The sequence below is a fragment of the Pleurodeles waltl genome, chromosome 8 (genome assembly GCF_031143425.1).
Source record: "Pleurodeles waltl isolate 20211129_DDA chromosome 8, aPleWal1.hap1.20221129, whole genome shotgun sequence".
Classification (NCBI taxonomy): domain Eukaryota; kingdom Metazoa; phylum Chordata; class Amphibia; order Caudata; family Salamandridae; genus Pleurodeles; species Pleurodeles waltl.
Window position 1 is genome coordinate 506223066 of NC_090447.1, and position 16883 is coordinate 506239948.

The window sequence follows — 16883 nt, forward strand, 5'->3', positions numbered from 1 at the left end:
CAGCCTTCCCTTCCAATGGCTTACATTCATAATTTTTAGGTCTGGTATTAGCCAAGACTGTTTGATTTTACTACCAATGATATCTATGACATTGGGTATTTCGGCCAAACCACTTCATCTACTGCTCATTGACATTGTATGTAGAAAATCAAAATATACTTCACCCATCAAAATCTGGTTTCAGGGTGGACACAGTACTGAATCTGCCCTCCTTGGAGTAACTGACCATCTTAGGAAGCTCCTGGATGAGGACAGCCTGCTGCCCTCATTCTTCTTGTTTTGATTGCAGCATTCGATAGTGTGTCACATGCTGTCCTGATTGGGAGACTGGCATCTCTGGGGCTTGCAGATTTCGCCTTGGTGTGGCTCACTTCATTCCTTTACAATCAATCTTTTCAGGTTTTTTCAAACAACGTAGCATCTGGCAAGCGGTGTCTAACATCTGGCATCCCCCAAGGACCTATGCTTATCCCACTACTGTTCAACATCTATGTTCAGCTACTTGCTGAAGTTGTGGAAAATTGTGGTCTGACTCTCTTTTCATGTGTTGATGATACCCAATCATCTTTTCTTTATCATCGGCGCAGGCCCAGGGTTCCTCCAATCATAACTTGGGCTTGAAGTCTATTAAACTCTGGATGAGGAACAACTCGCTGAAGCTGATTGGGGACAAGGTGGAGGTGTTGATTGTGGGCAAAAATCATCAGTTTTGGGACCCACAACAATGGCCCTCTTCTCTGGGGCCTCTTTTCACTCCATCTCCCAAGGTGAAAAACCTGGGCGTTGTTCTTGATGAAAATCTCTCAATGAACTCTCAGCCGGTCAAGGTGCCATCGTCCAGCTTTACCATACTATAATAGTTGAAGAAGATCATTTGGATTTTGCCTTTCTCTAAACAGAAAACGGTGGTCCAGGCATTAATTTTGTCATGGCTGGACTATAGCAATGTTCTTTATTTGGTCATTGATCATACTTTCATTCGTCTTCAGATGGTTCAGAATGCGGCAGCTTCTCTTCTCTTTTGTCTCCCTATGTTCCGCCCCAACTCCCCCGCTCCTACGAGAGCTTCATTGGCTCACAATTCCAAAACATTTTACAGTACAGGGCACTGTGCTATGTCTTTAAGGCCAGAGTGCAAGTTCACCCGTTCTATATTCAGAAGCTTTTGCAGCCTTGTCTTCCAGCGCACTCTCTGAGATCCCAGCATATGGCCTTGTGCACAGTTCCCAGATTTCACTGAACTTGTATGGGAAGCCGGTCCTTCTCCGTTCTCGCCCCCAAACTGTGGAACTCTTTTGGTCTTCTGTAAGAACTTGAAGTCATGGCCCTTTTAGCCATGGGGTTGTTTTGCCACTATCTTCTTTGCTTTGTGCCGGGAAACCCTAAATGGGTAGCTGAGTGCTCTATAAAACTAAAAATCAAATCAAATCTCTACTGTTGTGTCAATTATATTTTTATCCCAGCTACTAAAACATGGAGCAATGGGTTAGCCCAGCTATTGGTTTATTTCACTCTTAGTGACTCTGAGTGATGGCATTCTTCCCTTGTATATGTTCACATCCACTTGAAAACTAGTCAATATCGATGTAAGAACTGGCTTGCACCAATTTTTCCTCATGAATGTGTGTAAACTGCAGGGTGACAGCACATTCTTTTTGCTTTTGAAAATATGGATCTCTTTCACTTCACAGGTGTCTATTTTTTACTTTCTAGCTACAAAGGGGCAAATTGACCAACAGTACTTTGGAATGCGTAACTACAACAAATTGAATGGTAGTCTTCAAAATGGCAGTCTATTGAAAGCAAGGCTACCTGTCCTGCTTTTTTATTTTTCAAAAATATGTTTTTTTTTTGTTTAACTTTCATTGCCTTCAAACAGGATGATAAGCCTTGCTCTAGAATGCACAACTAGAATGTAAGTTCAATGTTGATTTTTAAAACGAAGGCCCATCACAAGGAGGCTTGACACTCTGCTGGCATGTGGCTGCACCAGTTTTAGACTCAGAGGCGCATATTTACAAGCCCCTTTGCGCTGCCGGAACGTCACTTTTAGTGACGGGCCAGTGACGGTCACTGCAGATCCATATTTACAAGGCCACGTAAAGCCACCCTGCATGGCTTTTCATGGCCTTGTAAATATGGACTTAGTCAACGCAGCACAAGTCGCTGCATTAACTCACCTTGTGACAGGGAGTCATGCCATGGACATTACAATGTGTGTTCCCACGAAACACCCATGGCATCTGACACATTCCCAGATTTATGGGATTTTGTAAAGCTGGGAATGCATCAAAAGGTGCCCCTTCCTGCACAAAAACAATCACTCTTGCAACGCAGACACCCTTGTACCATGGTGCAAGGGTGCCTGTGTTGGCGCATGGCAGCCCATAGTGTAACAGCCAAGGGGAAAAGGACAGGAGTGCCCTGTATCTTGTAGGTTTGGTGCATTCTTGACCTTCCTGAACGATGGATGAAACTCAGATCTGTTACTGGGGGTGAGTGTTTGAAAAGATTCAACACTCCGTCCATCATCCTTTTGTGTTGCCAAAGTTGCTGTAAGTGGGAAGGGTATTCCCAGATGTGGGTCCCTTGCTCACTGTGCCACTGGATTCAAGCTAGCCTGGCTGATGAAGGGTGATACATTGAAACCGGTCCCAGGATGCATGTTTCCGGTCCAGGGAGGACCTGGTCTGGCAATTCGGGCTGGACTGTTCCAAAGGGGAACAAGGTCAAGAATGAATTGCATATGGCTGGGTCCAAACTGGGGTGGCATGGTGAGCAAAAGAACAATGGATTAAACCCAGATCTGTGACTAGGGGCGAGTGTTTGAAAAGTTTCAACACTCTGTCCATCATCCTTTTGTGCTGCTAAAGTTGCTCTAAGTGGGAAGGGTATGCCCAGACGTGGGTCCTTTGCTCACTGTGCCAGTGGATTCAAGCTAGCCTGGCTGATGAAGGGTGATACCCTGAAACCGGTCCCAGGATGCTTGTTTCCAGTCTAGGGAGGTCGTGGTCTGACAGTTCGGGCTTGACTGTTCCTAAGGGGCACAGGATTAAGAATGATTTGCATATGGCTGGGTCCAAACTGGGGTGGCATGGTGAGCAAAAGAACAATGGATTAAACCCAGCTCCGTGAGTGGGGGTGAGGGTTTGAAAAGTTTCAACATTCCGTCCATCATCCTTTTGTGTTGCTTTTTTTGATGCAAGACAGCACAGCAAGGAGACTTGCGGTGCTGCCCTGCGTCAAAACCTTGTAAGTAAGCAATTGAGAGTGACATGCTTTTTTTATTGTTTGCATGCCATGAAGAATGCTGGCAAACTGGGCTGCTTTTTTCATTTTTGTTTATGACATTTTTTGCACTTTTACCTAAGCATTGATTAACACATTTCATTTTCAATTAAATATTTTTAAATTAGTTCTAAATATACGCAACATTGCCGCCACACCTTGGAATGCATAAAGCAAATAAATTTCACTGGGAATGGTGTCCTACTGAAACTGAGGCTTTTATGCCCTCTGCCAATTTCCTGTGACGTGATATAAACAGAAGCTGGTTTGTGCTGCTTCGGAAAGCGCTGCAACAATGCTGATCTCAAAGCCAACCATGGCGTTGGAACATGATTTTACATTCAGACGTTTACACAACTCAAGGTAGTGCATTCATCATCTCATCTCTCCTCAAGGGCTTGTGATTTCTGATGTCAGTAGCTGCCAGTGACCACCAATACATGGCAGGAAAAGCTGAAATTATGAGACAGGGTTTACCAATTTATGTGGCAAGAAAAGTTCAGTTCTGGATTTACAATGCCAATAGCTCTAACTCAAGAAAATGCAAGACCTATTGCACTGCAAATGCTTATTCTTTTTTAAACTGTGTTTTCAATGTAGGACAACAGGTCTCCAGCATCTGTTGTGCTTTGCACTGTCATGCTCAATGTGTCAGTTAGTAACAAAAGATGTTGCTTTACTACCATTACAAATGAAAGCAAGTATTGCAATAGACAAAAGGCTAGCAGCCAACCCAGATCAATTGGCTTTTGACAATACTTGGGTCAAATAGTATAGACATGGGCTTATGAATCAGAGCAGGATCTGATATCCCTGTCTGCAGAGTGGAAACAGGTGTGTAGTGCTGTATTTGAGAGTTAGTGTGGCAGACCAGAAAATAGTCAATTCAGGAAAAAAGTTTTTTTGCAAGGCTGCGCAGTGGAATATTCCCTAGCTTTAATGTTGAAGCAGCCAAACATTTGTCAGATTCAGGTTTCATCTTGTACCCCAGTTGTTCCACTTCTCTCTGGTATGTTGTCTTGGTTTAGGGTAAAATCTCCACCTACTGTTATATAAATATCCTGACATATGATAATCTCTTTATAAATAACTATAAAAGTAGATCCGGAGTTCGTGATGGGTAATTAGATGTTAATAATCAAATGCTTTTTATCTTCTATTTCTCTAAATATCAGTAGACTTTTTCATTTTGGACCAGCTTTTTCTTGTGTTACCAATTTTAAATGCTAATGCAATAACCTACTAGAACCTTTGTTTTTCAATGATTTCCAACTCTGTATGGATGTAAATTCAGCAAATTGCCAGGGCTATTGAAAGTGACATTACATGCCCTTTAACCTTCACTTTCACTCACGCACACACACATACACTCACATTCAGACATACACAGACTCTCTACGCACATAAACTAATTCTTACCCTCAAGCACAGACACAACACATATTTAAAATCATTTATAGGTCTTGGCTAGACAGCGCTTTTTTATACCTGGTGGGCTTACAACCCCCCAACTGCTTTTCATTTGCTGGCCCCATCGTTGCTCTCATAATCTTCTCCACATTTGTCCATGACAATCATTTGTCATGCCTCTTCCTGTGTTTAGCCCTCCCCGGAGCATGGACCAGTTACAATATCCCTCCACTACTTTTATTTTAGGATCTGTTTGGGGAACTGCTTCTTTCTTTGTTAAAGAGCACCTAACACGAGCGCATGTGTTTTCACTTGCTTCTCCAAGATCTTCTGTAAACAGACCTATAAATCCTGTTCTTATCTCCTCGTATTTACTGTGCATTCAAAGACCAGGGTCAAATTGGTGCTGTGCCCTCCCCACCACCCCCTCCCTCATCCCTGCTTGTTTCCCATGCTCTTTCCACAGTGGTATGCATGTTTGTTGACTTTCCATTTTGTACATAACCCCGTTTTCCAGGTCCTTCCCTTGTTTTTAACGGCAATGATTGACATGTGCAGTCTGCCTGCTGTGGCATGTTGCATATTCTACGTTTGCGATGTTTTTTTTCTTTTTCATTTTCTTCAGCGAGCCAGACCTCACTGTACTGCGCATGCATTGTGCACTACTTATGCATCTCCCATCAGATCTGTCTTTCTACCTGATCAGGTCCCTGCCTCCCTCCCTCCCGCTGAAGTCCTGACTGCTGCTGCCGCCATTGGAGGTTATGTCCAGTCTCCCTGCGGGGTGATGTCTCTATCATCTAGATTAAATGTATTGTTATGCATCAGGTGACTGGGAAATCAAGAAAGGAAAGGAAAAAATAGCCTAGCAGAAATTGGATACATTAATCGCGCAATAATATTAACATTCATTCATTTTTGGCTTTTAACATCAAAACACTTACCTTCTAAATTAGGAGCACTGTCATGTGTTATACAGTTAATGTTCTGATGTTTAACTTATGAGGCAGTGCATATTCACAGCTCTTGGCATTACAAATCATGCAAATTTCTCCACTAATTTTTACATTGTATTTTCATCACGCTGTTAGCGTGCTGTTTATGCTGTTATTTTGCAGGCACTCCCAGCTTTCACAGAGTTGGTATTTGGCAGGGAGTCCCTGCTGCAGTGGGTGTGATTTTCCAGTAAGATGTTGTAACATATAGTCTATAGGCGGAAGAAAAATCGCTTATCTGCATAACCCTTTGCTACCCCAAGAGTAAAATCAGAGGAGTTCATATTTGGAGAACTTTACCAGGTGAAATATCAACAGTAGGTTTATTCTGGCTGCAGGAGGAGTTAAAAGATTGAGTCTGGGTGTGTCTGCGTGTGCTATGTATTTATGTGCAGTTTTGCGTCAAAAAGTTTACCGCAGGCTTGCGTCTTTCATGAGCACCAGCCATACGCCATATTTATGGAATGGCGCAAGCCGGCTCTAAGGATCATCTAGCGTCAAAAGAAAAGACACTAGCCGGGGGTGGCGGTAGGGGAATATAGCGTTAGGGCACCAGAAATGACGCTCGGCTGGTTAACGCCAATACATATGGCGTTAACCAGCCTAGAGCCATATCTTGACGCAATAGCACCCAAAAATGACTCCTGTCTTAGTAAACACCACCCCAATGGCCTTGCCCAGGGAACCAGCGTCCCCTGGGCATGGCCATTAGACCCAGTACCATGCAGGAGGGCCCTTGTAAGGGGACCCCAAATGGAACAGAATTTTTTTTTTTTTAATACTTACCTATACTTACCCAGGATGGGGTCCCCCATCCTTCGGTGTCCCTCGCATGTGAGTGGGGGTGTTAATGGGGCTTGGGGTGGGCATCTGTGGGCCCATTCCATGGTGTTTGGCCATGGAAATGGGTCCACCGGTACCTTAACTCCTGGTCTGACCCAGGCGTTAAATAATAACATTAAGCAAGCCTAGTGTAATTATTTGGGTACACCTCCCATCCGTACGTCATTTTTGCACAGGGGGATAAATACAGTGCTGAGGTCTTTGCGTCATATTTTTGATGGCAATGCCTACCATGAATCTTATTGACGTAAGGTGGGTTCACGCATCAAAAAAATGTCTGTAACTCCAATATTTTGACGCTAGACGGGTCTAGCGTCAAAATATAAATATGGAGTTACGTTTGCAATGTTTTAGTGTAAAAAACAAGATACCCTATAACAGCCCAAACAGACCATAAGTTTGGGCCCACGTGTTTTAAATACGATGTGAGACAGATAACAATTATTTAAAATATTCGTATAGTTGGCTCTGGATCTGCAATCTATTGGCTTTTTGGTGTATCATTCTACCTCCTACAAAGTGCTTATAATGCAATGGACAAAATATTATTTGAAATCTAAAAAGTACACTTAATAATCACACATTCATTTGTCTGTCATATAGACCCTCCATATATACCACAGTTACTGCCAGAAATATTACTACTATTACAATGACGACTATGATTACTAGCATTACCAGTCCTCCTCCAACTTGTGACCTGCTTTCTGTGTCTCCAGGCTTAAATTGTAATACTGCCCTGCGTGTACACCCTCTCCACAAGTTCTCCACTTCTTGTGCTTGATGCTTTATGTGGATAACTCTATAACACAAAACTAAAAAGCATTGTCATTGACAGCGTCGATATCTCTTGGATTGCTGAGACCGATTAGCTTTGCCAATACTTGTTTTACTTACCTAAGCTGCCAGGGAAGGTCAATTCAAGCTAACTGTATGCTATTTTCTACACTAATACTGAATAATCTAATATACGGGTCTAGCGTCAAAATATAAATATGGAGTTACGTTTGCAATGTTTTAGTGTAAAAAACAAGATACCCTATAACAGCCCAAACAGACCATAAGTTTGGGCCCACGTGTTTTAAATACGATGTGAGACAGATAACAATTATTTAAAATATTCGTTTAGTTGGCTCTGGATCTGCAATCTATTGGCTTTTTGGTGTATCATTCTACCTCCTACAAAGTGCTTATAATGCAATGGACGAAATATCATTTGAAATCTAAAAAGTACACTTAATAATCACACATTCATTTGTCTGTCATATAGACCCTCCATATATACCACAGTTACTGCCAGAAATATTACTATTATTACAATGACGACTATGATTACTAGCATTACCAGTCCTCCTCCAACTTGTGACCTGCTTTCTGTGTCTCCAGGCTTAAATTGTAATACTGCCCTGCGTGTACCCCCTCTCCACAAGTTCTCCACTTCTTGTGCTTGATGCTTTATGTGGATAACTCTATAACACAAAACTAAAAAGCATTGTCATTGACAGCGTCGATATCTCTTGGATTGCTGAGACCGATTAGCTTTGCCAATACTTGTTTTACTTACCTAAGCTGCCAGGGAAGGTCAATTCAAGCTAACTGTATGCTATTTTCTACACTAATACTGAATAATCTAATAGACGGGTCTAGCTTCAAAATATAAATATGGAGTTACGTTTGCAATGTTTTAGTGTAAAAAACAAGATACCCTATAACAGCCCAAACAGACCATAAGTTTGGGCCCACGTGTTTTAAATACGATGTGAGACAGATAACACTTATTTAAAATATTCGTAGAGTTGGCTCTGGATCTGCAATCTATTGGCTTTTTGGTGTATCATTCTACCTCCTACAAAGTGCTTATAATGCAATGGACGAAATATTATTTGAAATCTAAAACGTACACTTAATAATCACACATTCATTTGTCTGTCATATAGACCCTCCATATATACCACAGTTACTGCCAGAAATATTACTATTATTACAATGACGACTATGATTACTAGCATTACCAGTCCTCCTCCAACTTGTGACCTGCTTTCTGTGTCTCCAGGCTTAAATTGTAATACTGCCCTGCGTGTACCCCCCTCTCCACAAGTTCTCCACTTCTTGTGCTTGATGCTTTATGTGGATAACTCTATAACACAAAACTAAAAAGCATTTTCATTCACAGCGTCGATATCTCTTGGATTGCTGAGACCGATTAGCTTTGCCAATACTTGTTTTACTTACCTAAGCTGCCAGGGAAGGTCAATTCAAGCTAACTGTATGCTATTTTCTACACTAATACTGAATAATCTAATATTATTCACTATTAGTGTGTTGAAAAAATTACAGAAAACAAGGAGAGTGGAGGCCCAACCGATATCCATAAAGCTGCTGCAGTGTTCCAGGCACTGATTTTGCCACCTCTGAGGACAGGGGTCGCAAAGGCAGTGCCAGGAGTCACAAAGATCAAGCCAGACTTTGCAGCTACTTACTCCTAAATGCGTCCATGCAGCTATGTCTTTCCTGACTTATTCGGTTTCTAGTTTGTTTCCTGCAAGAGAGCTTTATCGGTTCCAAATCCTTTAAGCTTTCACACATTTCTTCTTTTCAGAAAGGGTTTTTTAAACCATCCACATTCCAGGAGGCTGTCTGAATAATGGTTGCTATAATGAATATAAGTAACCAAAGCCTGATGCCTGGACAGCTGTATAGAAACCAGAGCTATAGCTCACATTTTCAGATGCCATTGTTAATAATCAAAGAGGCATAGAAGTTTTAATTATGCAATATCAAGAACAGTCCCATGCACACTCCAACCCCTCGTCAAATCCTATGGGAGTAAATTGTTGTCATACGAAAGATGTCTGTGAAAATGACAATGGAAAGGACCAATATGAAAGTTAAGGAAATTGTCTCCTGGTTTGACAAGGAAGATTAGTGTTACTAAAAAATAAATAATAAAGCTGATATTTAAAACACTCCCTTACAGTTAGCACGAGCATAATATAATTTGCTACTCAATAGATAAGAAAAAATCATGAGAGAAGGTATGAGAATCAATTGAAAGACATTACAAAGATATTCTATACCACCTTGTGAGGAAGACATAAAGCAGAACTACTACACCACCTTCAGGGAAGTGTAGATATTTAGGGATCACAATTACACATGTTGTTATGTTTATCACACCAAATATTTACCATGTGCTGCAAAGATTCCACCTTTTGTTAAATTGTGACAGACAGAACTTGGTAGACTTTAATAAGGGGAAAGGGCCTAGTATTTATTGGGAAATCTAGATTTTGCTGGCATTAGTCAGATGACTGGAAACCTAATATGGGCATTGAACGGACAGATTTCAGATGAAGTTGGAATCCTTAATCACGAGCACAACACACCTTAAAATAAAAAAACAAGACAATCAGAGGACTCCTCACACAAAATCCAGACCACACTACACAGAAAATTCACTTCTCTAAATCAAGTCCATCCATCTCTACACTCATCCATGTAATTATCCATACACTCACTCGCACGATCCTCACACTTGCTGATACATCCAACTATTGACTCATTCTCGCACTCACCCACTCAACTTTCCAGGTACACATTGACATGCCACTCTATGAAGAACTTTCACTTGTAAAATAGCTAGAACTAGTGTTAGTTTTTTAATCGCCAGGTGCCCTATGAACCCCGAGAAGCAAAGCTTCACTTCATACACTAAGAGAGAGGTGTGTGCTTTCTGAGGTTTCATAACATCAGCTCGTTATGTGAAATATCCATGTCACACTCTATGTGAGGACCCATTTGCCATCAGCTGAGAGCCATTTCCAAAACAGGGCAGCAAATCAGTAGCAGATGGGTGTGAAGTGAAGAATTATGAAACTTGGGCCCATATTTATACTTTTTGATGCAAAACTGCGCTAACGCAGTTTTGCGTCAAAAAAATTAGCGCCGGCTAACGCCATTCTGAAGCGCCATGCGGGCGCCGTATTTATTGAATGACGTTAGCCGGCGTTAGCCGCCGTCGCCGTCTGGTGTGCGTTAAAAAAAACGACGTACACCAGGCAGTGCCGGCGTAGGGGAAAATGGAGCTTGGGCATCAAGAAATGGGGAAATCAGGTTGAGGCAATTTTTTCGCCTCAACCCGATTTGAGCCATTATTTTTCACTCCCAACCCCCATACAAATGACTCCTGTCTTAGCAAAGACAGGAGTCATGCCCCCTTGCCCAATGGCCATGCCCAGGGGACTTATGTCCCCTGGGCATGGTCATTGGGCATAGTGGCATGTAGGGGGGCACAAATCAGCGCCCCCTATGCCACAAAAAAAAAAAAAAAACACTTACCTGAACTTACCTTAATGTCCCTGGGATGGGTCCCTCCAGCCTTGGGTGTCCTCCTGGGGTGGGCAAGGGTGACAGGGGGTGTCCCTGGGGGCATGGGAGGGCACCGCTGGGCTCCTTCAGAGCCCACAGGTCCCTTAACGCCTGCCTTTTGCAGGCGCTAAAAAACGGCGCAAAAGCGGCCGTGCGTCATTTTTTTTGACCCGCCCACTCCCGGGCGCGAATTTTGCCCGGGAGTATAAATCCGACGCTCATGCCTCGGAGTCGATTTTTTAGACGTGAACGCCTACCTTGCATCTCATTAACGCAAAGTAGGTGTCCACGCTAAAAAATGACGCAAACTCCATGGACTTTGGCGCTAGACGCGTCTAACGCCAAAGTATAAATATGGAGTTAGTTTTGCGTCGAAATTGCGTCAAAAAAACACGACGCAATTCCGGCGCAAACGGAGTATAAATATGCCCCTTGGAGTCTCACATTTTTTGCAGAAGCACTCAGGCCCATATTTATACTTTTTGACGCAAAACTGTGCTAATGCAGTTTTGCGTCAAAAAAATTAGCGCCGGCTAACGCCATTCTGAAGCGCCATGCGGGCGCTGTATTTATTGAATGACGTTAGCCGGCGTTAGCCGCCGGCGCCGTCTGGTGTGCGTTAAAAAAAACGACGTACACCAGGCAGCGCCGGCGTGGGGGAAAATGGAGCTTGGGCGTCAAGAAATGGGGCAAGTCAGGTTGAGGCAATTTTTGCGCCTCAACCCGATTTGCGCCATTTTTTTTTCACTCCCAACCCCCATAGAAATGACTCCTGTCTTAGCAAAGACAGGAGTTATGCCCCCTTGCCCAATGGCCATGCCCAGGGGACTTCTGTCTGTCCCCTGGGCATGGTCATTGGGCATAGTGGCATGTAGAGGGGCACAAATCAGGCCCCCCTATGCCACAAAAAAAAATAAAAAAAATACTTACCTGAACTTACCTTAATGTCCCTGGGATGGGTCCCTCCAGCCTTGGGTGTCCTCCTGGGATGGGCAAGGGTGACAGGGGGTGTCCCTGGGGGCATGGGAGGGCACCTCTGGGCTCCTTCAGAGCCCACTGGTCCCTTAACGCCTGCCTTTTGCAGGCGCTAAAAAACGGCGCAAAATCGGCCGTACGTCATTTTTTTTGACCCGCCCACTCCCGGGCGCGAATTTTGCCCGGGAGTATAAATCCGACGCTCATGCCTCGGAGTCGATTTTTTAGACGTGAACGCCTACCTTGCATCTCATTAACGCAAAGTAGGTGTCCACGCTAAAAAATGACGCAAACTCCATGGACTTTGGCGCTAGACGCGTCTAACGCCAAAGTATAAATATGGAGTTAGTTTTGCGTCGAAATTGCGTCAAAAAAACACGACGCAATTCCGGCGCAAACGGAGTATAAATATGCCCCTTGGAGTCTCACATTTTTTGCAGAAGCACTCAGGCCCATATTTATACTTTTTGACGCAAAACTGTGCTAATGCAGTTTTGCGTCAAAAAAATTAGCGCCGGCTAACGCCATTCTGAAGCGCCATGCGGGCGCTGTATTTATTGAATGACGTTAGCCGGCGTTAGCCGCCGGCGCCGTCTGGTGTGCGTTAAAAAAAACGACGTACACCAGGCAGCGCCGGCGTGGGGGAAAATGGAGCTTGGGCGTCAAGAAATGGGGCAAGTCAGGTTGAGGCAATTTTTGCGCCTCAACCCGATTTGCGCCATTATTTTTCACTCCCAACCCCCATACAAATGACTCCTGTCTTAGCAAAGACAGGAGTTATGCCCCCTTGCCCAATGGCCATGCCCAGGGGACTTCTGTCTGTCCCCTGGGCATGGTCATTGGGCATAGTGGCATGTAGGGGGGCACAAATCAGGCCCCCCTATGCCACAAAAAAAAATAAAAAAAATACTTACCTGAACTTACCTTAATGTCCCTGGGATGGGTCCCTCCAGCCTTGGGTGTCCTCCTGGGGTGGGCAAGGGTGACAGGGGGTGTCCCTGGGGGCATGGGAGGGCACCTCTGGGCTCCTTCAGAGCCCACAGGTCCCTTAACGCCTGCCTTTTGCAGGCGCTAAAAAACGGCGCAAAAGCGGCCGTACGTCATTTTTTTTGACCCGCCCACTCCCGGGCGTGATTTTTGCCCGGGAGTATAAATCTGACGCACATGCCTCGGAGTCGATTTTTTAGACGGGAACGCCTACCTTGCATCTCATTAACGCAAAGTAGGTGTCCACGCTAAAAAATGACGCTAACTCCATGGACTTTGGCGCTAGACGCGTCTAACGCCAAAGTATAAATATGGAGTTAGTTTTGCGTCGAAATTGCGTCAAAAAAAACGACGCAATTCCGGCGCAAACGGAGTATAAATATGCCCCTCAATCTTCCACCAATCTGAGTGAATTGAACAGTAATCACTGCTGAAGAGTCCTTGATTTAAAAATATGATGTCTATAATGATACTAGCACCTCATTTTTCCACGCCTATCTGTCATACCGAACTTCAAAGGAAAGGATGGCGTGCAAGTCATCTTTTATTATAATTCATGAGTTTGGCAGTTGCATCCCCCAAGCCCTACCATGAACTTCCCTCCCAGAGTCACGCTTTGGAGACAAGAATTGAACTCCGAACTCTGCTGTTAGCAGCACATCAGATAACCCATATTTTTTTCAAATAAATGTATGTCCTGGTATAGTCCTTCGGACAACCATCTGCACATTAACACACTATCACTGGCGTCTCTAGCTGGAAACCAGATGGGTTGGGTGCCCCAACTTTATTTGTCCTGGCCCCGTTGTAGGTCCCACCATCACAGACGTTAAATGTGCCAGGAGGCAGCACGCCAACCACACACTGCACTTTTCCACACACATTATTTTTTCCAAATACCTTTCACTAAAAAGCAGTGCTGTTTGCTTGAAAATGTTAAACCTGACATTGTATGTGTGTTTGTAGATGTATCTGCATCTACGCATATAATGAACATTTATATGTGGATACCCTTTGTAAGTGGCCCTGGCACTTTTATCTGTGGCCCATTGTGTGCCCCGAGACAATTAACTTCTAAAGGAACCACTGCACACAGCGCAGACAAGTCAGGAAGGTAAAGTGAAGTACTAAGGGGAAACTTCGTCGATGGATGTGCCCTGAGCAAAAAATAAAAACGAGTGATTTAACATACCAATTTACAGGAGTTCTGCACTAAACCTGCTTCACCAAAGGGACATTTGATACAAGCACAATTGTGTTGCACTATTAAGAGCAATCGGGAAATGTGAACAACAGCTGTTTTGACGTGGCGTCCATTAAGATAACTGTTACATATTCGTTTTTTTTTTGTGGAAGCATCATGTTTAGCTAGACAAGTATTCATTTTTCATAACTATGTAACATTTCAATTTACCTGTCTTGTAAGTGGTCACTTACTATCTGGTGTATAATTTGCTCGCTAACCCTAGTCACCAATTTGCCGAAAATTAAGGGAAAGTTTGGTATTTGTTGAATTCCGGGACCAACCGCGGGTTACTGGCTCTAATTTGTCACATGGATTTCGAGTGACACAACAGAAGGCCACAGGGAAGTATGTAGTGGCAACTAATCTTCTGAAACCCCAGGGATCCTGAAGGCATGCATTTTAAAATGTAGTTTAAAGAAAATACGAACCGAAGTAAGTCAGGCAAACCACCCACAAGCACGAGAGCAGCAGGACTTGAAGCCGACTCATGATGACTCCAGGGTCCTCTTCCAAACCGTCTCTGCAGCTTGGCGTATGGGATGTTTCACTTCTCGGGCACCTTTATACCATAGAGTAATTTAACAACCGACCAGGAACAAGGGGGACTCTCTTTCCCATATTGTATGCACGGCCATAAAAGCTGTCGGGCTTCTCTGTCAGTATCCCGGGTGGCCTGCTTGCCTCTCAGGATTGAAGAGGTGATAAATAGTAGTAGAGGGGGCCTGCTGTGTTTACACTGTGCGGAGTCGTGAGACATGTGGACAGGAAGTGAGATATAACCCAACCGTGGCAAAAATGCAGCAGCACAGATTCCTGTGATCCAACAAAGAATTGTAGGGGGAAAAAAAAATGTTTTAGTCATCTCCTGTTGTTGATAGTGTTTTATATGTCTTAATTTTATGAACAGTGTGTAATTGCAGAACGGTAAGGGAATTTCTTGATCAATAATCGTCTTCCCAGGGCCTCATCCCAGGACTGATGCAAACCCTTATTCAGCATAAATCGAAATTTGCCCCAGAGCTGTAATTTTCGCCAGATAAAACGTCAGGAAAATCGTGCAAACGAACTGTACACATTCTGAGTTTGCACACCTGAGACTGGAGCAAAACGTGCTATTGCCACTTTATACCACATTACAGGGCTCAAACTCGGAATGATGCAGTAAGATAAATTTACTTGAAATGAATCTATATTGCATTCATTAATATAATGGCTATTCTGAAAAATTGCCCTGGACCAGGCCCTCTTGGACCTATATTTGCCACCCTTGATTTAGAGAGACAAATTCAGTGCTTAATTGGTGTTCGTGGTTGCAGGTGGTATGCATTGGTTTATATGTTTGCAGATCAGGGCCTAATTTTCACCATTGGATACTGACCAAGAGAAACCGAGAAAAAGGCAGAAAGCGGTGGGAGAAGAAGAAAAATAGATAAACTGACAAGAGTAAGAGAACAGGGATGGAAATTAACCTGCAGCAGTATGATAAAGAGACAGAAAATAGAGAGTATCTGAAGAAAGAGGCATGAGGTAGAAACAAGACTAGGCAGCAACGCCAACTCTGGGCAGCAGTGGTAGTCGGCCCATGAGCAAATCCTTAACTTCCTGCACTTGTTTTAAAAAAAACGTAATTAGCTCTGAACAAAAACTGTAATGTTTTGCCACAGTCACAGACAAAAGGACTGTAAGTACAGTAAAGCACTGGAAATAATACAATTGTATGCTCTCCTGGCTCTACACCATGACTGACCGGCCGGAAGTTGTGACCTACTTTTGTTCGCTGATCCAAACAAGCATGTGCATCTCCTGGCTCACATTCTGATTTACAAGTCACACCCATTTGGCTTTGCCACTGGTTGTGTACAGCTGGTAGTGGTACAGCAGCAGTGGCCCACTTGCAGGAGATAAGGACCACTGGGTGAACTCATGGTGAACAATATCTGGGCAGCAAAGAAGAGAAGCTGCCAGGCGTATTGAGTGAGCAGCACCCTTGCAGCAGGTGAGAAAAACCTTTGAGTCAGTAGTAAGCCAGGTTTGACCCAGTAGGCAGTTTTACTTCTCAAAAATGAAAGTGAAGAATACTAAGCAGGGCATGGCAGCAGGCTCTAGCTGAAATGGGCTTCCAAAAGTTAGATAGCCATAGGACACAGTCCTGGTTAAGCCATTGGTTTTAGCAGGAAAAGCTCTGAGTTAGAGAATATTGAATATCATGCCCACAGTAGTCCTCTCACTGTCCAGATACTTTTGGTACCTTGGTCGGTCTTCTTATTTCTCTGTTCACACGTAGTCACTTTTTGGAAGTTCAGAATCCTTCAGCGGAGCAAAGCTTCAGGCTTCGCTGCTCCATGGAGCTCGGCACCTTCTCTGTGAGGTCCAGCTGAATTGGATGTGCTGGTTCAGAGAAACTCGGAGGGGGGGGAACTTGAATCTTCACCTTAGTGGCAATGTCCCTTGGGTAGATTTGCATGGCTGGCTTGTCCGGGACCTTTAAAGTTCTTGAAACTGAAAGTATTTTTAAGTCCCAGGTTTTCAGGGGTGATAGGAGACGTCCTGCCAAATACAGTCAAGGATTCCAGAACCTTAGGAACAACTCTTGGAGGTCAGGGCTCACTTCACCAGAGGCCAACTGAAGGGTCTAGAGCAGGTCCAGTTGGAGTTAGTCAGCTGGCAGTTGCAGGAAAAGGTATTTTGTCGCTTGTCATGTAGCTGTAGCTTGAACCGGGTGTCAGCCTTATGACTCTTAGGGGCATATTTAAGAGCCCCTAGTGATGCTC

The 16883-nt window shown here is 43.8% G+C and overlaps 1 protein-coding gene across 1 annotated transcript in view; it reads right to left on the reverse strand.

Annotated features, from left to right (window-relative positions):
- Positions 1–14797, reverse strand: part of LOC138249118 (otospiralin-like) — a 55663-nt gene extending 40866 nt beyond the window's left edge. Inside the window, exon 1 of the mRNA XM_069203141.1 lies at positions 14541–14797. Within this exon, the coding sequence (XP_069059242.1) occupies positions 14541–14601 (61 nt within the window). The 5' untranslated portion in view covers positions 14602–14797. The remainder of the gene's footprint in view (positions 1–14540) is intronic.
- Between the last annotated feature and the right edge of the window lie 2086 nt (positions 14798–16883).